We start from the raw sequence: 23,774 nt of genomic DNA, 5'->3' as shown, positions 1-23,774 counted from the left end.
TGTTTGCTGACTCCATGTGATTCTTTATATGTGTCTTGAAGAACAAACAGATCCTTTAACAACTTTTTTCTACATGAAAACAATCAATTCCAGCAGCCCAGCCCACATGAACCACCCTACAATAACAAAGCAGAGTGTGCTCGTGAAGGAGGAAAAAAAGTTTCGGTAAGGAAACAGATTTTAGTTTAAAATTTGCAAGGGGTGGTAGAAACAGTGAGTAAAATCCCAATTTGAAATTTGAAAAAAAAAAAAAAAAACCAGTAGCATTTATTTAATCAATTTGAGAAGGTTTTCCTAGGTATTTCCAAATTTTACTCTTGAATATCCAGGACCAATTTTTAAATCAGCCATATAGACCTTATTGACATTTGAAAATACTACCAACGAGTGATCTGGTATAAAAAGATATGTGTTTCCTTTGTCTTAGACAAAGGACAGAGATCCAAATTTTTAAAATAATCTGTTATCTATAGCTTTGGCTATAATATAAACATCACCATACAAAATGAGTAGTCATTTATGAGGATAAGCACTATCTCAGTAACATCAAGAATTTGACAGGACCTTGGCTTGTGGGAACCAATGTATTGACCAAAGGTTGGTGAGTCAAGGATGCTGACCCAGGCCCAGATTATCAGCAACTATGGCTGTGTTTTCCAATGTGGTAACCACATATGCCTATTCAAAATTCAGTTCCTCAGTTGCACCTGCTGCATTTCAAGTACTTCATATGAAGCTACTTGTGGCTGGTGTCTATCATATTGGAAAGTGCACATACAGAATATGTTCACATTCACAGACAGTTCTATTGAACAGTGTTGTTCCATAGGATTATTTACAAAGTGAGTCAAGTCTTGCCTCAGTGGCAAAAAGATAATATTTATGTAGTATATCATGTATCTTTAATATTTCATGTCCAAGGAACACTATGTGGCCATGAGCTGACCTTGGAAAAGAGGAGCATTCACAGTGGAAATTGAGAACTTTGATGAATGTATAATTGAACACTGTTGTTACTACATATATTGATTTAGCCCATCACATTATCTGAAATCAGATCATAAGCCTGACCAAAGTAAAATACCTATTTTAGCATGACTAACGTTGATCGAGCCTCAATTATCTTTAAATAAGTCATATAGTCAAATTAGAAAAGTTACTTATGCTAATGTAGAATTTTAGAAAATACAGAAAAGAAAAAAGAATATGTAACTTCAACTCCAAGAGAAAAAAATCAGTGTTCATGTATTAGTGAATATCCAATATTGTTTTTACAATGAAGCCTAGTCTTTAATTGATATTTTCCTATTCATATTGCTTCTTGCTTCCTCAATGTTTCCAATTGAAAATTGAAAGAGCCATCACCTTGCCTATTATTGCTATGAGCTATACCTTGCATCAGTGGTTTAACCAGGAGAATTGCTTTTTTTCTTGGGGTTTAACTAGAAGAATTTCAGCCAGGCTCTAGCCAAGCTTTAACTTGACAATTTCCACTTGTGAAACGAAATATATCTATATTATCTGCTAGCACAAATGAGGCCAAATTGTCAGTTCCTCTGGTAAAGCCGTATATGTGTGTGTGTATTTGTGTGGTGTGCTTGTATGCTGACTATCTGCCCAAAAATGTATTGTTTATGATTTGTTGTTTGTGTCTGGTATTTCTGTTAAAAATGTTTCTAGTTTAAAAGGAAATTTCTTTTTTTAGATTTTGCTTTCTCTTCATCTCAATCTTCTATATTAGTTTCCATGGAAACTGGGAATTTTTCACTCAGCCCAGATCTAGAAAATTCAGTAACTTTTATTCATAATGTTGAATATGTATTCTCAGGAACGATACACACACACATGTTTATTTATTTATTTAGCTGAACATATAAACTATCTTGGTTGTAAAGGGCTTTGGTTATGGAGATGAGACTATTATGGAAGCAAACTAGAATTTTGATCTCAGTAATTTACCTAATCTGTTTGGTTTTTAGATAACTATCCTTTGTATTGAAAAAATGTTTAGTATATTAATAGTAGTACTATAGTGATCACAAAATTTGTGAGTTTAGTTCTTTGGAATCAACTTTGTTAGTTTGATTTCCCATTATCATAAATTAAATTTGTATATTGAATTTATAAATATACTTGTTAAGAAAGCTTTGAAGAACTTTGCAAAGAAGTCATATGGTAACCAATTGGTAAAGTAGGAATTAAAAAAGAAAGCAAGAGAGCAAATATGACAAAAAGAAGATAGGAACCATGCCCATTCTCCATGGGAGAGATTTTTTATTATTGGATAGCCCATTATGTAATGGACCATGTCCTTAACTCTGTAGCTTTTAGAGGTACAAGGTTGACTTGGCAGGTTTTAAAAATGCCCTTTGTTCAAATTAGGGAGAATATCATCAAAACACTAATTCAATAAAGGCAATTCTGTGAGAAGGTTAAAATGTTGTAGTCTGACAAAGTATATGATCTTTGTCAGGAGCGAAACAAAATGGAAGAGGGTTACAGAGCCTATGTTGCTGGATGCTGGAGGCATGTCTGAGTTCTTGTATTTGTACACTAGCGCAGTGCTGGTGGATAAGGAGAGAGAGGACGTGGACGCAATATCCATGCCTCCCCCACTCTTCACCCTAACTGAACTGCTAGTTCTTAGAATGCCTAGGCCAACATCCAATAAGTCTTAGCCAATGACCATGGTTACTAGGTTGCCTCTAATTTGCTTTTCTAGTGCTACACATACATGAAAAGCTTACTTCTCCTACCTATTTGTCTAATACCTAATTTGGTGTTGGCTGTTCACATTGTAGTTCCAGTGGACTTTACCTGTGATTGTAAAATTTTAAGTCCTGTCCTCACCCTTCATGCTTCACCATTTTTGATATGTGCTGTTCTGAGATCTGCTAGTGCTTGGTGACATACCATTGCTGTATGTGCTAAATATAGGAATGTTGTTAAATGGACTCTCCATTACCAACCTGATTTGTGTTTTTGTCCTTTGCTCACAAAAAAGTAGGAAATCCTAGAAATCTCTATTTGTGTGTTGCCACATCCTTGCTCAAGTGCTTGTGGCCATTATCGTGATTGTTCTAGTTGTTAAAATAGAACTTGAATAGAATCCAGAGAGAGTAACGCTGATATCTAGTCATCTTTCAATGATGTATGCTCATGGAGTCATAGAACACACAGATGACAGAAATCCACAGTCAATCCTTGAATCCTATACTTGAAAAGAATACCAACACTATTTTTAATACCTAGGAGCTGAATTAATTCAGATTGATTTCCTTTACATTCTATCAAGGAGGTGGTTAGGGAAAAGTTGAGTCAGTGTTAGAAAAGCTAAAGGAAGGTTAGTTAATGACATGAATACTCTTTAGACATGTTGGAACTAATTGTATATAAGAGCAACATGAAAGTCAATGATTATATCCCCTTAAGGTATGGAGGATTAAATTATAATGTAGATACTTCTAATTTTTCAGTAACTGAATAAAATTTGAACAGCTAGCTGTTACCATCCCTATGCTTAGGTATCCTACAGTCTTTTGTGAAATAAGTATGTAAGCTCTTTTATGCAGTGTCACAGCAGCTCAATTTACCATTCAGTTACACCATTGTGGTTGCTTAATAGGCTGCTCTAATTTGTCTTTCCAGTGCTGGATTTTGATAGCTCTTGCTAAATAGAGATAAGAGTTAAGTGTTCTTTGTTCCTTTTTTTTAATTCAAATGTTTCTATTCTAAATTTATTTTCAAATTTATTGCAGAAGAAAAGCAATGGGGCACCAAATGGATTTTATGCGGAAATTGATTGGGAAAGATACGTGAGTATCAGAAGATTGTTTTTCTTTATTAAGTGTTTCACAATTTGAAAATGAGTTGAGGCATCCTTATGTTTATAAAAGGCAAAGAAATAAGTGACCATTCTCCATTCCATTCCATTAGGCAGTGCCTGGCATGCTTAGGGTGATATAGAGGTTAAGGGCACTAGAGTCTCTAACACTGGATTCAAGACCCAGCCCTTCCATATATCAGCTGTGTCTGGCTTTGGGATAGTTGTTTGCTAACCAGCAGGAATGAAGTCAGTAGTTACTTTATAACACTGAGAGGGTTCAATGAGCTAATGATTTGCAGATTATATCAGTACCTGCCTAGCCTGTGATATGTGTTCCAGAAATATGCTTTTTAAAATATTAGCTCCAGATTTTACAGTCCTGGTCTTTTTCTAAGCATCTTTGAGAATCAAGTCAAGTCAGTTAACCTCTGGGGCTTGGTTTCATAGTGTCTTAGTCCATTCTTTCTGCTATAACAAAAATACCATAACTTAGTGGCTTATAAATAACAAAAATTTATTTCTAACAGTTGTGTAGGCTGAGAAGTCTGTTGTTATGGTGCCAGCAGATTTGGTGTTTGGTGTGACTGGTTGTGGGCCCACATTCTGGTTTGTGGATGCACCTTCTAGCTGCAACCTCACTGGGAAGTTTTTGTAAGGGCACTCAGCCCAACTATGATGGCTCCTCTCTTATGCCCTACCTCCCAAAGGCCCTACTTCCTAACACCATCACTTTGGGGTTAAGGTTTCAACATATGAATTTGGCAGGAACACAAACATCCAAACCATAGCACAAAACAATTATTAGAACTTCATGGTATAGACTATTCCCAGGTCAAGTGACAATCATTCGTTGTTTTCAAGGAGTGAGCATACTCTCAGCTGAGACCTAAATTCTCCACCGGATTCCCCTGGAAATGGATTCACATCATCAACACCTACTTTGCCAACCACAATAGGATAGGCACAATCATTCTTGGATTTCCAATTATGTAAAACATGTAGATCATATTCATATCAAAGATCATTTCTATTGTATAGCAGGTGCCCAAATTCACAATCCCTACAAAAAGCTTTTGCATGTATATCCATTAGATGAATATCTTGACCCAGCCTCCGCTATTATAAAAGTTAATCTTGATATTAAAGCTTTTCCATATTTCTTAACAATAATTTTATTTTTACTTTATTTTATTTACTTATTTAACAGAAGAGACAGTGCACAAGCAGGAAGAGTAGAGGGAGAAGCAGACTCTCTGCTGAGCAGGGATCCTGAGGAAGGGCTTGATCCCAAAACCTTGGAATCATGACCTGAGGCAAAGGCAGCCACTTAACCAACTGAGCCACTCAGGAGCCCCAATATTTTATTTTTACAATAAATAATACCACCATTTATTGACTCTGTCAGTCATAATATCAAATGCTATGGGTCCTTACCACCCTAAAAAGCAAACACATTATTTGCATTTCACATAAAAGAAAACTGAACCTCAGCGAGGTTAAATTCTTGATGCTTCCCATTCCTTCAGTCTAAAACAGGTCAGTCTGCCAACCTCATCACCTGGTCCTCTCTATCTGTTTCCCAGGATCGGGATCTTTTAGGTATTTTTAGCAGTTCAGCTCCCTAAAATCTATCCCAACCCCTATGTTACACTAAATCCAAATTTTTCACAAATACATTACCCTAAATCCAAATTGTTCACAAGTAAGGGGAACTACTAAATATTAAGAAAGTGTGATTTGTTTTCCCAGAGTTAGTTAGTCCTTCATTACCTAGAAGGACTTTGTAAGGACTTTTGTATTTTGTAAGATTCTTTAATACACACAAAAAAATGGCATACTCTAAGCAAACAAGAAGTATGACAGTAAAAATACCAAATCACTTATCAAATCACATACTACTCCATCTAAACCCTACACTCTAGTGCTATCCTTGGTCAACATGTGAATGCTTAAATGAAGTATAATTTTCCTCATATTTATTTAGTCTTGAAAACTAATTAGATCATGTAGGAATTGCTGTTGCAATTCTACACTAGACACTACCTTCTTTAAGTCATAAGAAAGGTTTTATTCTTAAAAGATTATGTCATCTTGGGGATCCCTGGGTGGCGCAGCGGTTTGGTGCCTGCCTTTGGCCCAGGGCGCGATCCTGGAGACCCGGGATCGAATCCCACATCAGGCTCCCGGTGCATGGAGCCTGCTTCTCCCTCTGCCTGTGTCTCTGCCTCTCTCTCTCTCTCTCTCTGTGACTATCATAAATAAATAAAAATTAAAAAAAAAAAAAGATTATGTCATCTTGCTTTTGGCAGGGAGAGGTGAGAGTACAGGAGACCCCAGAGAAGATGTGACCTTAAGCAGAGCCCTTAAGTATAGTAGGGATTAACTGGCTGAACATTTGAGGGGAGACAATTCCAGGCAGAGAGAATGTCATTTATAAGGACGCTGAAATGGGAAAGAGCTTGTGTATTCAGACAGTATAAGTCAACAATGGAAAGAAGGCCGTGTAGCTGAGAGGCTTCAGGGAAGGGAAGCTCAGACCTGAGCCAGGTCACGAGGGCCCTGGGCTGCACAGAGGCATTGGACTTCCTTTCTTTTTCCTTTTTTTTTTTTTTTTGAGATTTTAATTATTTATTCATGATAGACGCAGAGAGAGAGACAGAGGCAGAGGGAGCCTGATATGAGACTCAATCCCAGGACCCCAGGATCACGACCTGAGCCAAAGGCAGACGCTCAACCAATGAGCTACCCAGGCATTCCTGGGCTTTCATTAGAAGTGCAGTAAGAGGCCAGGGACAAGTTTTTAGCAGGGAAGTGACCTCAATACACTTGTATTTTTAAAAAAGTAAACTTGAATACTAAAGAACAAGAGGTAGACAATAAATGCTTAGGAAATGATGGCTTTTCCATAGCATTCAGGCCTTCTTTCTCTCCATAGTCATAGCACTTTTATCACTTTGGGGACTCCAACATCTCTCTCTCCGGTTCTGTCCTTTCTCACTTCCAAGGCCTATAATCTCCCCTTTAAAAGGGCCACCTTTGAATGGATTCACCTGTATCCCTTCTAGGGCACAGGGTATAAGTCTCAAATGTCTGGAGTCACAGCACACAGGTCTACCATTTGCTGTGTGTGTGTCCTTGGGAAATGGCATCTCATTTTTCTTATTTTTCTCCCTAGCAAATAATTCTTTCCACGTGGGATTGTCATGAAGGTTCCATGCAATAAAGCGTAGGTTATAGTACTTACCATATAATAGGAACTTAAAGATGATAATACTAATTCCAATTATGCAAACTCTCCTGTATCTTTCCTCCTTTTTAAAAATGTTAGTTGTGTGCTGTTATAATTAGCTAATTAGGGAATACCAGCAGTGTCCCACAAACTGAGAGTAGAAATCTTGGAGTCTTTTTTGACCCTTCCCTCTCCTTTTTTTCCTATGACAGATGTTACAAAGAACTAAGCACTTATCCTTATGAAATTCTTTGATTTTCATCACTTCCCACCACCACCAACATGGTTCATATTCTTAGCACATCTTCTTTGAATTGATACAAGTATTTTGAATAAGATTTCCTTTCTCCAGTTTCTTCTGCCCACAGTCTGTCCTGAAGCATACTTCCAAAACACCTTTGGAAGCTGCTTTCTACCCTGAGAAGCAGCAGTAGCTACATTAGGTTTGAATTCTTCCTCCAGCATGTTGGCCATCTGTGGTCTCAATTCCAATGTTCTCCCCCTTTGCGGCTTCCTTTCTAGCCAGTTGTCTTCTTTGTTGCCTCTCCCTTCCCCATCTGAACCATGCTGTCCATTCTTACAGTCTCTTCCTTACTACCAACTCCCCTCTGCCCTCTCCATCTGTCCTGAAAGGCACATGCAGACCCCTTGGATTCTTTCAAGTTTCACTAATTTCCTCTTCCTTCAAACTCCTATCACTGATGATTGGTGTTTTATATTTCACTTCTTTTTTTAAAAAAAGATTTTATTTATCTATTCATGAGGGACACAGAAAGAGAAGCAGAGACATATGCAGAAATAGAAGCAGGCTTCCCGTGGGGAGCCTGATGCAGGACTCGATCCCAGGACCCCGGGATCATGACTTGAGCCAAAGGCAGATGCTCAATCACTGAGCCACCCAAGTAGCCCTATATTTTACTTCTTAACCTGTTTTGCCTATCAAAATACTTTGCCATTTTCCAGAGGAAAAATAATTTGCCTTTTGTCTTCCTCTATGTTGCTTAGTATAGTCCTTGGCTTACAATAAAACCTTTATAAATGCTCTTTGAATGTTTTCTTTCATTGACAGTGGATTCCTAGATTATTTTTCTGATAGGAAGACTCTCCAAGTATCCTTCAGTAAATATCTACACATATATTGCTCAGCATTCACTTCCAAAGGTTAAAATCCTCACCTTCTAAAATAAGAGTCATATCTGTATCTTGAAATAGAAGTCTCTAGGAAAAAATGAACAATTCCTTGATTATTGTCAGAATAATAAATGCTTAATCTACTCTTATATTTTGTAGAACTCCCCTGAGCTAGATGAAGAAGGCTACAGCATCAGACCTGAGGAACCCGGCTATATCCTTTCTTTGTTTTTTAATTTTAATCTTTATTTTCTCTAAGAAACTGAATGATAAACTCAGATTTTGAAAAGATGTTGAAATAACCCAAGCTTCCCAAGTCCCGTTGTTCCTAATACTAGAAATGAATAAACAGCAGGGAACAGCCTCATCACTAACAAGCAGGCATTTTGCCTTGATCTATTTATTAAAAAAAGAGAGAGAGAGGAGAAAGAGAAAAATGTACTGAGAAACAATTGTGTAAATTGCGGGTACTGGGGTTGTCTGTTAATACCTGACATGACCATGTCACTTTTCGTGACTGGAAAAGAGCTCTCACCTGTGCCCTCTCCACAAACCATCCTTGGGCAAGCATCTCTGAAGGATGGAAAACTCCTCACGAATCATCCAGAGAGTGGCTTTCCTCTTTTGGTAGACAGGGAAGCTCATGTGGGCCTGTCAGTGTTTGTGCTACTGGGACATCACAAATGGTCACTCGAAGCAAAAATGTAGGACATTGAACTATTCCTCCTGGAAATTCACTATCCTTAATCGTGTTCCAAGAAAAGGTGAATAAATTCAAACCCTTTCCTGATTTGCTCTTTAGTCATCTGTGTATTTTGCTTTGGTTTTCTGCCATCTAAGGGTACTTTTGCTGCCTCTATTTGCAATCACTCTTGAGTTATACTCATTGCTTCCCATTAAGGAAAAGAGTATCTTTAAGTTATGTATCTTTAACTGTGTTCTACCTACCAAAGGAAAGCACTTTTATTCTTCAAGCGAATCGGAAGAGGAAGAAGAATCACACAAGAAATTTAACATCAAGATTAAGCCATTGCAATCTAAAGACATTCTTAAGAATGCTGCAACCGTAGACGAGCTGAAGGCGTCCATAGGCAACATTGCACTTTCCCCATCACCGGTGGTGAGTGGTTTTATGTAGATCTTTGATGAGTCTGGACAGACAGCTGTGTTCTGCCCATACATGTTAAATAGATCAGAAACTCCTTAAGCTGGAGGCTGCATATGGTCACCGTTTTGTGAACTTTGTCAACCTTAAACAGCTCGTTCTATTTTAGAAAGCTATCCTCATTTTATACTGTAATACTTGTACTTTTCAAAATGGTAAAAATGTATGGGACCACATTTCTTTTTGACTTACTCTCCTGCAAGCATTTGAAAAAGAAGGAAAAAATAACAAAAAGATTATCCAGAGTTACTTCTGGGACAATTAAAACCAATATGAAGTTTACATGTTTCCTAAAGATGATAATTTAAAAACATAGTGTCCTTTTTTATGATGTAACACCTAGAAACAAAGAAATTATTTTCTTAAAAACAAACAAACAAGAAACCAACCTTTTCATTGCTATGCTCCCAAAAGAAATATTAACCTAATATAGATCATAGTCTAAAAAGATATTAACTCATAATCCTCATATTTTATTAGCAAATTGTTTTAAGTGCTCTCATTTTTTAGGCACCTAAGGTTTAGGTAGCCTTATTTATATTATTCAAATTGGTATTTCTCTACAATTTGCTCTTCATCCCCACCCCATTCCCATCTGCCAGATTTCTGTAGTTGCTGATTTCTAAGTTCCAACACATACGCTATTTTCTTGGTGGTGGTTGATAAATGCTACAACTGTCTTCTAAAGATAGCTGTAAAGAGTAGATGAAGGTTCTCAAACTAGCAGCTAATATGTTCTTGGCATATTCTTCAGAAAGATGTGATCTTCTTACAGCAGCCCCTTAAAGAGGTGGTTAATAAATGCTGAACCATTTTTGAGATGCTTTTTAAAAATATCTCAACTAAACTTTCTAAAGAAGTTACAATCATCTATCCTTTGAGAATAAATATTTACCTACCTGGGATGAATAAAATCTATACTGATGCCTTCTTTGGAACTTAGTGCTTATAATGGCCTTTATCACTACTGTTGGTGATGAATAAAATGATTGTTAATAGTAATCAACCACCAGAAATGATATTTCAGATAATTTTTAACTCACTTGGTATTTCAAGATGTCTCCCTGAGAAAAGAGACATGAAATCTATTCATTTTCTGTCCATTCTGCAATAGAAGTACAAATTTTATTTTATTTATTTTTTTTGGAAGTACAAATTTTAAACTCATACGTTGGTCTGTAATACTAGTTATTTCAAGTAAGAGGGGCAATTTCAATGCATACATTTTCACTTTTCAAGTTGACATCTTTCAAATCATTTTTCACTCGCTGAATTTGTTTTTAAAATTGATTATAAAATTTTATCTAAATGCCTGAAATCCATTTATATTCACTTTTCTATAGGGTCTAATACACTTAGTGGGCATTTGGAAGCTACCTGGGAGTATGTGTCAGAAGATAAGATCATGGGATTAAATGAACAAATTTACGTGAAAGAAAATTTACTGGAACAGTTTCAGATACACAGTATATATTTACTGAGAGCTAGTTGCATCTAGGAAGGAAGAAATCCCCTGTATCACAAACAATATGTATGCCCAAGTCACCCGGCAGATATTCCTCCAACCAGATATGTTGCTGAAGGTGCAGCAAGAAGAGTGGTGGTTTACTCTGAACTCTTCTCAACGCCTATTTTCAAGGTAATATCTTGATATGATGTGGTTAAGACTGATGAAAAGATTTAGGGAAAGCAATGTGAAGAGTAGTGGGGACACCCAGGGAAATCAGCTACAGAGTTAGGCTATTTCTTCACACCAACAACACCACAAACCAAGGGACCCTCGGATCCACTTACCACCACCACCCCTGCATCCCCAGCCTGCTCCATCTAATGTGAGAACCTGGCTCTGCCATTAGTATGATTCCCAAACATTTATGATGTTTGATATTTAGTATGGGGGAATGGGCTGTTATTGCTACTTTAGGGAAAGGTAGTGTTTCTGGATATACATAAGTAAAAAGAGAGATTGTAATGGAGAACATATTCTTGGTTTTAGGATCCTTACTCTCTTCTAGATAACCCATGTGTACCTACATTTCACAAATGACATGAATAGTATGTTATCTCCAGAACCAGATAAGTAGAAAAAAAACATCTGAAATCCAGTTAGTGTCATGATAAAAATGGCAAATCCTTTGTGCAACTTTAGATGTTTCCAGTCAGACAATCAGACATTTATATGTCTACACTGAGTTCCGGTGCAAAAAAGAGAAATAGAGTCTATACTAGCTAATAATATATCAGTATATTTCATGTAGGCTATGATTCTTATGCTACAAAAGCGTCAATCATCGTACTAATAGAAATAGAGGAAACTTCAAATGGTAAACTATTCATAACAATGGCTTATGCTGGATTTCTAATCTCTATTTGTTTTAAGGAATTTAAAGATTAGGTTGTGTTTCACTTGTTCTGTTCATCCATCTGTGAATATGTATCAATGAATTATAACCCATTTTATATCTCTTATCATAAACAGGTTCTTATTTTATTTGAATGGCTCCCTATACACACTACATGGCCAAATTACCCAATAATGAATGAAATGAGTGAATGGATGGATGCATGCATGCATGCTGTATCATATAGAGATAGCTATGTGTATATATAATATAAACCTATCTGAAAATTACTCCTCCCAGAAATAAAACATAAGCAGCAAAGAAAATCAGGGTTTTGATAGTTGGCAAAAGTCCTACTGTATAGACAAATGAATGTAATTTCAGTCCAGAACTTGCCTTGGCCCTTGATTTCTTACAGAAGTATAATATGGGCTGGAACAAGATAGAGGACTACAAAAGAAGAGGGGATAATGCAAGGGTTAACTCACAGGAAAGGATGTTAATTTCTATTCTTTTCATGTTGTAGTCTCCTGAAAAGATACTGTGCTGATTGGGCAAGAAATGAATAGCACTCAGGTTTGAGTTGTTGATTTGGTATCTGTACAAATTAGAACATTGGAAGAGCTGCTTTAACAGAGACCAAAATAGTGATGACTTTAACAAAACAAGTGGGGTTTTCTTTTCTCGCATGTAAAAGTCAAGACTGGCAAGCACTCCAGATGGGTAATAGAGCCTTACTCTAGGCTTTATTCAAGAACCCAGAAACTTTCTCTATTATTGCTCTACCTTTCTGAGACTGTGCCTCTCTTACCACCATCAATAACCTCCGTGTTCCAGCCTTAGGATGGAGGAAAGAGAAAATAAAAGGCAAGTGGTTTTCTTTAAAAATTTCACTAGGAGTTTGCAAACATCACTACCATGAGCCATAATTGAGTCATGGACACATTAGCTAAAAGGGAGTCTGGGAAAATGTAAATAGGTATTGGCTGTTTACATTTGGCTGGATTGACATGTAACCAGCTAAAATTCAGGGTTCTGTTATAAAAAGACAAAGGAGTGAATGAATTGTGGTGGGCATTGACAGTTTCCGCCACTGGGTCTTAGCTAATCTCAGATTCCTTCTGGAAGTTCCTTAGGAAATGTTTTTTTCCCCCATTTACCTGCAAACTATTCGCAAAACCTATTGAACCCAGGAGGTTTCCTTTTAAAAATTTCTAATCACTAAATTCTAAATATACTAGCCAGCAGCAGATGAACAGAAACAAATTTCATTAAAATACAACCTGTTTGGATGATACTGACCCTTCCAATAGTAACAGTGCTTCCTCTGTCTTGCAAAGTGCCCTGCTTTTTGAGGCAGGCTGTTTCATTGTTGAAAGAAATTATTAAAACCAAATGCTATCTCTGTGCAACTTTTGTCCTTGATTGTAGCTGTGCTGTTTAGAAGATTAACAAAGAACAAAACGCCTCCGTTTCTACCTCCAGGTTTATAGTACAGGATATTTATTAAGGAGTGACCTTGGGCTTACCTCGTGTGGGGTAGGGTGGGCAGAAGGAGAAGTTAAGCAGTTCTCATGCTCAGCAACAGCCTGAGCTGACCATACAGGGAACTCTAGAGCTAGGATGCCCCTTCAGAATTGTCCTGAGTTTGACGGAGATGAATAACCTTTTTCCTGCCACATCAGTCACTGCTCTGATATGGGCAAGCTAAGAAGAGGATTGGCCTTAGAGCAAGTGGCTCTGGGCAGCGGAAGCAGATCCTGAGGTGCTGTGTGAATAGCACACCTCGCAGCTGGTACAAGAAATCTTTGGAAGAGAAATCTGCATGGTACCTTTGGGGTCTACCCCAAAGTTTACCTAACTGTGCTCTCATCCTGGTCACGTATTTCCATTTCATTCAAACCGGTGATAGAAGCTCATTGAACACAATGAATTTGAGAAACCCAGGATGTCTGCAGCTTTGCCTAAATCTGCCAGAGCAGAAAAACTATTGGAGATAATGGTGGGCTTAATTTGCCATAAGTATTTCTTCGTGCTGGCACCTAAGGTTATCACCTTCTTTTCCAAGTGCTTTGTGTCTGCCCATTTACATAATTTTTTCTAGAATTTTGGGTTTGTAGGAGGCAGCTGTGTGGTCTACAGTGTTCTACTTGTGTGACCTTAGATAAGCTCCATCATTGTTCTGAGCCTCTATTTCCTCTTCTGGAAAGTGAGGTTAATAATAGTCCTTAATGGACTTTTTGTGCAGATTATTGTAGGTCTCTGGCAGGTCAATCTTCTTTGACTTTTTGTACCCTGTGCTTAGCACAGAGCATGGCCCACATTAGGCACTCAGATAGTTATTTAGTAAATGACTTATGAACAAAGCAAAGCATGCAGAAGATCCTAGTCACAGTACCTGATGCATAATTAGTATGTTGCAATTCTTGGCTCTTTAATATTAGCTGTATTAGTCAGGGTTCTCCAGAGGAGCATAACCAACAGGTGTGTGTGTGTGTGTGTGTGTGTGTGTGTGTGTGTGTGTGAAGAAATTTGTTATGAGAAATTGGTTCACATGATTATGGAGGGTAAGGAGTATCACTATATGTCATATGCCAAGTGGAGACCCAGGAAAGCTGGTGGTGTAATTCACTCTAAGTCCAAGGGCCTGAGAACAGGAAGTAATGTGTCAGTCCAGATCCCAGGGCAGAAGAAGATGAGATGAGATGTTCCAGCTCATATAGGTGTCAGGCAGAAAAAGAGGGTGAATTCCTTCTTCCTCTGCCTTTTGTTCTATTCAGGTACTCAATAGATTGCTTAATGCCCACCCACATAGAGGAGGGGGCTTATTTTACTGAATCCATAAATTCAAATGCTAATCTCATCCAGAAACAACCTTACAGACATACCCGGGAATAATATTTATTCTGGGCATCCTATGACCAGGCAAGTCGACACATAAAATTAATCACCACACTAGCCTATGTGAACATATATGAATTTTTTTAAAAATATTTTTCTCCTTTAATTGACAGTCATGGCTTTGCTTTTCCATTATCAGTCTCCTGCCCTAAAAAATTCTGTGTTTACATGTTTTGGATTATAATATATCTGTATCTCAAGGCTTCAATTCAGTTAAATGGGTTTGAGGACGTCTTGCATATCTTAGACTTTAATTCTGAACCAAACCTGATCCACCTTTTAAAGGAACTACTTTTAAGACAAGTTTTTTCATACTGGACATTTGTGATTGATATTTCATTACACAAAAATGGAAACCCCGAAGGATCAAGACATATAAGTATATAGTGGGACAGACATTGAAATCTGAAAGATCTGAACCCCTGGTTAACAGAACTGCTTAGGCAGGTTTCTTAAAACTATTCCCATTTCAGTTTCTTCATGTCTAAAATAAGAATAACATACACCTACCTTACAAGGTGGTTTTGGGGATGACCATCCGTTTCTATTAGTACAACACACAGATCCTAATGAAGGAGATAGAAACAGGGACATGAGGTGAGTGTTTCTGCTATTTGTGTACCTTTGTACCACATCCCCTACATTCAGAATAGAAGCACACCTTCATTACATCTTTCAGTGGCTTTGTAAAATTATCTCCTGAAAGTGGCTAAAGAAAATAATGGGTACAAGATTGAACCATAAGAAAATATGCCTTTATAAAGCAACAAAATGAGAATTCAACATCCAACTGAATACAATTCCATTTTAGATCATTTGAGGGAAATGGAAATGGACACTTATTTCAGTAATGTCACAGTGATTCAAATACCTGGTCTCTACCTCTTAAATGAGTTGCCCTGAGCAAGTTTTAAAACCTATGTCTTGGATTCTTCATCTATAAATGAAGTTAATTCATGAACCAACTTCATAAGGTATCGTGAAGGTTGAATGAGTTAATACATATAAAGTATCATTACACATACTACATGTAGAGATTATTCCCTCATTGTCAGGATGATCTGCAAAGCCTGGAGCACAGTTTAAGGAACATCATTAATAGTGATAAGTTAGGAAACCCAAATGATCAAAAGTCATTTAGAGCCAAGACCAGTAATAACCCTGTGCATAACACTGGGAAAATTAATAAAATAACTGTTTTTTGTGTGTGTGTCATGCCTATCAACTGGCTTTGGAGAAAATTCCTGAAAAAAAAGCATTCCTAAATTGTTTTGAATAACATCAAAATCACCTGAACAAGTATGGTGCTTCTTCAGAAGACTGTGTTGAAGACTAATGTTCACAATGGGATCCTGTACTGTCAATTCCCCACTAAATTATTTCATGGAGAATTGACATCATTTACCACTTCCCCTTCAAATCAGTTCACCAAATATTTGGTAAGCACCTTCCATGTATTGGGCACTGAGAGCTAATATCACAAATAATGGGCAAACTTTATCCAACCACCTAGCTAACCATCTGCCTACATACAAATCTATCTAAAAACAATGTCTAACCAATGTCACTAGCAGCACACAGAAGCTGATCTTCCTCTCGTGGTCCAAACCCCTGCCCGCATTCACTACAGTTTCCTGACTGAAGTTAGAGTCTTTCAACTTCCCCTCTGGCCTCTACTGCAGAGTCTCCTGGTTTCCTCACTGCTTCCTGGGTCTCAGATATGGACACCTCCTCTTCTCCCAGAACCCACAAGGAGCACTATCTCTGACAAATCTTCAGCTGTGTGTTTCACTCACTAGATCCTTTGAAACTTGTGGCTCTCGCAGCTTTCATGAAAATGAGAAGACAAATGCTATGGTTTAATTTTTGCTGCACCAGCATCTTTTTTTTTTCTCATGTGCTACCCCCTGATGCCTTTATTTATGTGTTTTGGTAAGCCACAAATCACTGCAGGCTTACCTGGAGAAGTTGTCTTGAACTACAAGTGTTTAGTTCTGTACTCACTAAGAATTTTTGCTCTGGAGGAAGTCAGAACAAAGTTTGCATCCTGGCTCTGTGCTCATTACTCATGTGACCCTGGACAAGTTACTTAAACCTTTAAGCCTCAGTCAAGGCTTAATCGAGTGTAAAATGAGGTTAATACTACTGCTCACCTCATAGGGTCTGTGTAAGGATTAAGGAAGTGATACATGTAAAGTGCTTAGTACTTTGTAAGTATATTTATGTATATAAGGTCCAATGGAGATGCTTAGTAAATGATGGCTATTACTAATCATAATAATAAAGTATTCATGGTGAATACTTGTCAACATCCTTTAAGGTTATGGACCCTTTGAGAAATCACAATGGTGATAATGATGGTATAGGTGGTAGCAGCTATGAAAATTTGAGTGTGACCGTATGTCAGATGCTTCACACATAGCAACTCTATGAGAAAGTTACTATTATTACCCCATTTTACAGGTGAGAAATTTGAGGCATGGTAAGATTAATTAAACTCACCCAAGATGTCATAGCTAATAAGCGACGTTCCTGGGATTTAAAGCCAGAAGGTTTAATTTCTTTTTTTTTTTTTTAATTTTCATTTATTTATGATAGTCACAGAGAGAGAGAGAGAGAGAGAGAGAGAGAGAGGCAGAGACACAGGCAGAGGGAGAAGCAGGCTCCATGCACCGGGAGCCTGACGTGGGATTCGATCCCGGGTCTCCAGGATCGCGCCCTGGGCCAAAGGCAGGCACTAAACCGCTGCGCCACCCAGGGATCCCCAGAAGGTTTAATTTCTAATTCAGAACTAATACCCATTACATTATCCTACTTCTGATAGAAACTATTGGTTCTCTTTCCAGGGGAAAAATTAAAAGTTCGTTAGCTCTTCTAAAACATTTTACATACAACTTCTGAGTACTCATAAACCCTTTGAAGGCTGTCACTTTGATGGTCCCTAAGGGGCTCTTGGTCCCAGCTCAGAAGCCCACCACCCAGGCTTTCTTCCCCCTTCAATCTACAGACATACCTTCTATGATACCTCCTATGCCATTCTATGTGACAAGAGAGGAAGGCTGAGCTGAAAAGTCAGTCAGCCTTAAGTGCTGCCGTGTCATGTGTGATTTCTACTTTATTAAAATTTTCTCATTTTTTTAAAGATTTTATTTATTTATTCATGAGAGACAGAGAGACAGAGACAGAGAGAGGCAGAGACACAGACAGAGGGAGAAGCAGGCTCCATGCAGGGAGCCTGACGTGGGACTCGATCCTGGGTCTTCGGGATCACGCCCTGGGCCAAAGGTAGGCGCTAAACCGCTGAGCCACCCAGGCCGCCCAGAAGTTTCTCATTTTATATTAAGACCTCATACACCTTTGTTTTAAATGTTAAGGAATGATGTCTCATTTTTATATGACTCATATTTCAGTTCCCCTAAACAATCAAGCATTTTTTTATGTTGAAGTTTCATTATAATAAGGGTTTATATTTTATATGTGCTGTTATAATCAGAAAGATGGAATGAACAGCCACTCTACTAAGCAGGCAGAGAGGTGGTGATCACTCCATTTTACAGAAGCAATCAACCCAGAAAGATTGAATGGCTGCTGAAGGTTTGAGGACCAGGACTTGAACTCCAACATCTGCCTCCTTTCTGCCAAGTTGAAAACACAGTAGGTTTTTTTTCATCTACAGAGTAAGGGTCTGTGATTCTATCATCTTTAAATCCCTCTCAATGTGAATACTATGCTGTGTATTCTGACTCAAGAGCCTTTGTGGGAAGCTGTTTTAGTGGTAGGTTGGGAATATAGTAAGGGGACCAAGAAAGAACATTTTCTTGAAGCACATTGGTTCAGTTGGAAGAACACAGACTTTTGAGTCTGTATCTTATTATCTGTGTCCATGGGCAAGTTCCTGAATATGGAGCTTCAGATCCTAAGTTTGGAAGATGGAAACAGGAATATCCATCCTCTCGGGACTAATGTAAAGAGGACATGAGATTATGTTGCAGAATGCCCAGTTAAAAAAATTTTTTTTTAATTTTTAAAAAAATGCCCAGTTAGATGCCTGTCTCCCTGGAGGGGCTCTAAAGTATTAGTTCCCTTTCATCTCTGCTTCTCTGTAAGTTTGGAGACTTGTGGGAGAGGGAAAGAAAATAAAAATAGTAAAGGAGGACTTGAGCAAAATCAAGGAGAAAAAGGCTGATAGAAAGGATGTGGGAGCGGTATCTGGGTGGCTCAGTTGGTTAAGTGTCCAACTCTTGATCTTGGCTCACATCTTGATCTCACGATCATGAGTTCAAGCCTGCATTAGACTCCATGCTGGAAAAAAAAAAAAAGACTCTATGCTGGGTGCTGAGCCTACTTTAAAAAAAAAAAAGGAAGAAATATGGGAGTAGGTGTTGACCTATCCTGGCATGTATGCTGGTGCCTCCTCCCCGTCCCCTGTGAAATTCAGTGCTATTCTGAAGGAGCCATTAGTTTAAGCTTGTTCCTGGTGATTTGCAATCCAGAATGGAGTTATTTAATCAAAAAATATGGGAAGAGGGAGATAGCTCTGAACTGGAGACAGTCTGGTGCTGTTTGCCTGTTCTAGGTGGCCCACCCACCCTGCCACCCCCAAATTAGCCTGCCAGTGAGTAAAATCCATGAATTTGCTGCTGCTTGGTAACACCACCCCCTTTCTTGTCCTCACTTTGGCAGAAGGTTCAGCACCCCATTGAGTTCAGTAAAAACAAAGAGTCATCTGTGGGGGAGGAAAGCTCTGTCTCCTACATGCTGGCATTCGCTCTGGGTAGGATTACTGCATGGTGCAACGGGAGGCTAATGATTGTGTGCATTCTGATGCTAAGTGCTCAGCCCAGTGCTCAAGTGCAGCTAGTTGGGGGCAAGAGGCTCAGCTTGGGTTCTACTCTTCAAGGAGATCTTCGCAGGGCAAACATGGTCTGGGTTGGGTCTAGACCAGGGATATTAAACATGGGGCATCTGAGATGCTGTTCCCTCCTTCCAAAAACTCTGCAAACACAATGATCAGATTCCATATCCCTGATGTAGTCTGAGAAGCCCCCTCCAGACAGAGCTGCAAGCAGCCTGACCAGAATCATCCAGTTGGCACATAAGAGGTAGCTTTTTTTTTTCAGGCCTTACTGAGAAGGATAGATGGAGAAACGGGTAGGACCTTCCTTTTTCAAAATATATTGTTCTCTTTCTTACATTCTAATAAGCCATGGGCTCTCTGCAGAAGAATTAGTTTCATACCTGAGATGTGTTTGTTCTTTTCCTCATTACCAATTATTTTTTTCCTAAAGAATTCTCTGTTGCTTCCATTTCCTGACCTTTAAAATAAAAATATCGTTATTCCATACCTTTCATGCCCATCCTGTGCTGGTCAGAAGAAAACTCTGTGTTGTGTGGTTTGATCTTCTTGAAAATGGGCAGAATATGAATTCTCTCTGGATTGCCTATGTCATTATTTCTCCATTTAATGTTGGTTGTACCTTTTGAGCACATGGTCTTTTGTTTAGAATTAGAATTTCCTTGCATAACTCCATATTCTTTTTTTTTAAGATTTTATTTATTTATTCATGAAAGACACAGAGAGAGAGAGGCAGAGGGAGAAGCAGGCTCCACGCAGGGAGCCTGATGTGGGACTTGATCCCAGGATTCCAGGATCACACCCTGGGCCAAAAGCAGGTGCTAAACCACTGAGCCACCCAGGAATCCCCACTCCTTATTCTTCTATCTTGTCTTACTGTCTCAGACAACTTGATCTGATGTGGTTGGGAGGAGGGTCAGAAACATGACCACCAGGTATAGAGACCTAAAACCCCCAATTTCTGTTACCAACTTAATATCTAATTGAGACAATATACCCACAGTTTTGACACATGAAAATGTTAAGGTGTCCTTGACCAGAGACAGGAAATTCTTGGATTACACGCTTTTAATTACAATGCTAATCATCATCAAAAAAGCTAATTTTATATTGTTAAATTCTTCTGCCTTGCTTTGTGTTAGTCCTACTGATGTAGAGTTTAGACTTTAAAACCATTTTTATTACTTAATGGCCATAATCAAGGTGGAATGGGCTCTATAATGAAGTAATCAATTTGGAAAATAAATTTGTAACAGAAGCACATTTGTGAACAATTCAGGAAATGTTGGGTTTCTGACAAGTCATCCTGCACCCAGATGCTGCAGATTCTTACCTACTGAATGGGGCCTTGAGAGCCTACAACTGAATGACACATAGTAGGTACTTAGAAAATACATGTTGGTTGGTTGGATGGATGCTCTTCACTGTGGGAATTTATATGGAGCTTGGTGTTTCACTGTGACAAAATGCCACTTACATACCTCACGTTTTAGAGAGTAGGTTTATAGCTCTCCATTCTTTGGTCTTTTCCCCTTTCAATTCACTCATTTTTCTGCATTATTGGGTGGATGAATAATACGAACAATAACTGTTTCTTCTCTTACTGTTTGCAAAGTTCTTTTTTTAAGTTTATTAATGCACTCTTATTTTCTGGGAGTACTAGTATTTTGTCATAATCCTCTTCCCCTGATCCCGCATATCCAGGGAGATGTCTCTTCTCCTATCTAAAGCCCCAGGGTTCTGTCCTTTAGTGGTACATACTGTATTATCTTTTATATACTATTGTATTTATTTTTGTACCAAGGAGTTTTGATAAGTATATGAGTAATAGTATAAATTATAAATAAGTATAATAGCATAAGAAAAATGTATCTATCCTTTTGTCCTTTGAAAGAAAAAAAAATTTTTAGGGCCAGAAATAATCTAAAGCAATGGATGTATTTTGTTATTGTTTTAGGAAGAAAAAGAGCTCTTAGAGTGTGAATCACTCACATTCCATTATGTCAGAAAATGTCTCTTTGGAGACTGGGGACATTTTCAGAATGAACAGAATGAAGTGAGATTTCTTTCTGTCTAAAACACAGCCACTAACTGCCTATGGACCTTAGGACGCATGAGTTCAATTGGCTACCAGCACAGCATGGGTTCAGGGCTGGAGAGCCTGTCTGAACCACTTGTCCTAAAGTGGCCAGCAGACAGGGAAGACAGGAGAGACTGGCCTCACTCTGTTTTGCAGAGTAGAAACTCCCTTTCCACTTCCTAACCTATGTGAAACCCATCTCTATCTTATGTTTTAACTTGATTCTTGTGGAATCAAAGTCAGCTTCCAAAGAGTGATGAAATATGACAGGATCTGGGGCATCCAGGCATTCTCTGAGATTGCTTCCTCTATGCCTCTTCTCAGCAGCCAGCAGTGACTAAACCCCCACACTGGAGAACTCCTGAGAAGTGATAGCCATAAGCTGTATTGGAACAGAGTCTGCAAAGCCAGAGTCTTTGCAGTGGCCTCCAAGACCTTCATGGTGGGGACACTCCCAGCCTGCAGGCTAGCACTCGCCACTCTTCCTTCTCATTCCACTCTTCCCTGGCTCCCTGGCTGTGCCCCCTTCCCCCTCTCCACCTCAGGTACTTGTTCAAGTCATGTTCTCACTGGCTTACTCTGACCACCTCATTGAAAACCAGAGAGCTCTCTACCCTGGCATTCTCAAACCTCTTTATTTGCTCTGCTTTTAAAAATGGCATTTATCATCTTCTAAAATACAAAATACTTTGTTTTATTTATTATGTTTCTTACTTATTATCTATCTCCTTCCTCTGGCCCCCAAATTAAGCGCATAGGAGCCTTTTTGTCTATTGTTCTTGTTGTTTTGTTCACCAATATCTCTAGAGTCATGTCTGGTCTTTATTAGGTACCCAGCACATATTTGTTAATGGTTTAATAAATGAATAAATTTTCCTTTTGCTTCTTTTGTCATACATAACTGAAAGAAGTGGTTATATTTATGATAAAATCTCACTCATTAAATATTAAATTCCAAAATATAGCCATCTTATTTTTAAGGTTAAACAGTTGCAAACTTTTAAGAAGCTTTATATTAGACTTGCTTTTTTGTGTGTGTCTTGGTTCCACTCTTAGAAGCTTGATACCAAAAAAATCCCATGGCAGCTGGTTCCTTGTTAAGAATGCAGGGATGTATCTAGAGCATAAAACCTCTGTGTAAGGATCACTAAATTCTGGTGTATACTTTCTTCATTCACCTCTCTTAGCTTTGGCTCTGGACCTTAAACTAAATTCTACTGTAAATGTTGCTGCTTTTGAGCCCCTTATGCAGAAATGTAGGCTTGGACAAGACCTGACTTGAATGACTCCTGGCACTAGAAAGTGATTTAGGATAAGGATGAGCTGCCTTTCAGCAAAGCTTGCAACCTAAAGAATTACACTTTCTCAGGCTATCGCACAGGAAAATCCTTGCACTAGAGATGATTCATTGATTATATTTTAGGTATACGTTTTGTCTAGCCCCAAAATTCACTCACTCTGTTTATCTGTACAAGTGCACTTGGGGGTATAAATCTCTTTTCCAATTTTCTTAGTATCTTTTCCATAATTAAAAATCAACTCTGATGCTATGAATTCAGTTTAAATCAAGAAATATCTTTGTTTTTCCCCAAAGGAAAACTGTCTTATAGATTTTTTTCTTTATTTATTTGTTTAATATTCTGAAGAAATCCTAAGCCAAGAGGCCATAGCCTTGGTGTCAACAGCTGCTAACAATGAAAGCAAAACAATATATTGAATAAAAATGGTTTAATTATCATGAAGCCTGGAATGGGAAGAAGATGTGCGGAGGAGAGAGGGCCCTTAGCATTTGTGTGCTCGTGTTTTTTCTTCTGATTCTAATTCAACTTAATGCATTTAATTCTAAGAGAAGGCTGAGAAATTTACCTCCTAATTAGAGTTTAATTCCAAGGTCCAACCATGCCTAGAAACACAAGCTCACATTCTGAAAAGCTCATTCCCTGAGACCTGCTATGATAGATAGATGTGATGTATTTAACTCTTTCCTTTGGAAGATCCAAGGTTATTTTCCAGGTGTGCGGTCTGTGAGCTTTTATCTGTGTTGTTTCTAGATCCCGATGCTAATTAAGGCCCTGAAAGTGGGTTAATCACTTTCGAAGACTTGGTCTGTGCTATAGGCCCACCCTGACCAGGCTCTGGGGAGGTAGATAAGCTGGGAACCAGTCCCAACTCTGCTCCTTTGTAACTGCATGGCCTTGGAATTCATCTGAACCTCCTTTTCCTCACTGGTAAATTAGAAATAACA

The 23,774-nt window shown here is 38.3% G+C and overlaps 1 protein-coding gene across 17 annotated transcripts in view; it reads left to right on the top strand.

Annotated features, from left to right (window-relative positions):
• SGIP1 (SH3GL interacting endocytic adaptor 1) overlaps positions 1-23,774 on the top strand; it is a 202,255-nt gene that overhangs the window by 96,837 nt on the left and 81,644 nt on the right. For 8 of the 17 annotated variants that reach the window (XM_041771006.1, XM_041771019.1, XM_041771016.1 and 5 more), the window contains exons 5-8: positions 94-165; positions 3,759-3,815; positions 8,346-8,400; positions 9,131-9,306. In XM_041771006.1, the coding sequence (XP_041626940.1) occupies positions 94-165; positions 3,759-3,815; positions 8,346-8,400; positions 9,131-9,306 (360 nt within the window). The remainder of the gene's footprint in view (positions 1-93; positions 166-3,758; positions 3,816-8,345; positions 8,401-9,130; positions 9,307-23,774) is intronic. The other 9 variants (XM_041771021.1, XM_041771020.1, XM_041771018.1 and 6 more) reach the window with 2 other exon arrangements.

Source organism: Vulpes lagopus, chromosome 10 (assembly GCF_018345385.1).
Source record: "Vulpes lagopus strain Blue_001 chromosome 10, ASM1834538v1, whole genome shotgun sequence".
In the NCBI taxonomy this organism is placed as follows: Eukaryota; Metazoa; Chordata; class Mammalia; order Carnivora; family Canidae; genus Vulpes; species Vulpes lagopus.
The sequence above is the reverse complement of the archived record's forward strand: the minus strand, read 5'-3'. Positions and strand labels throughout refer to the sequence as shown.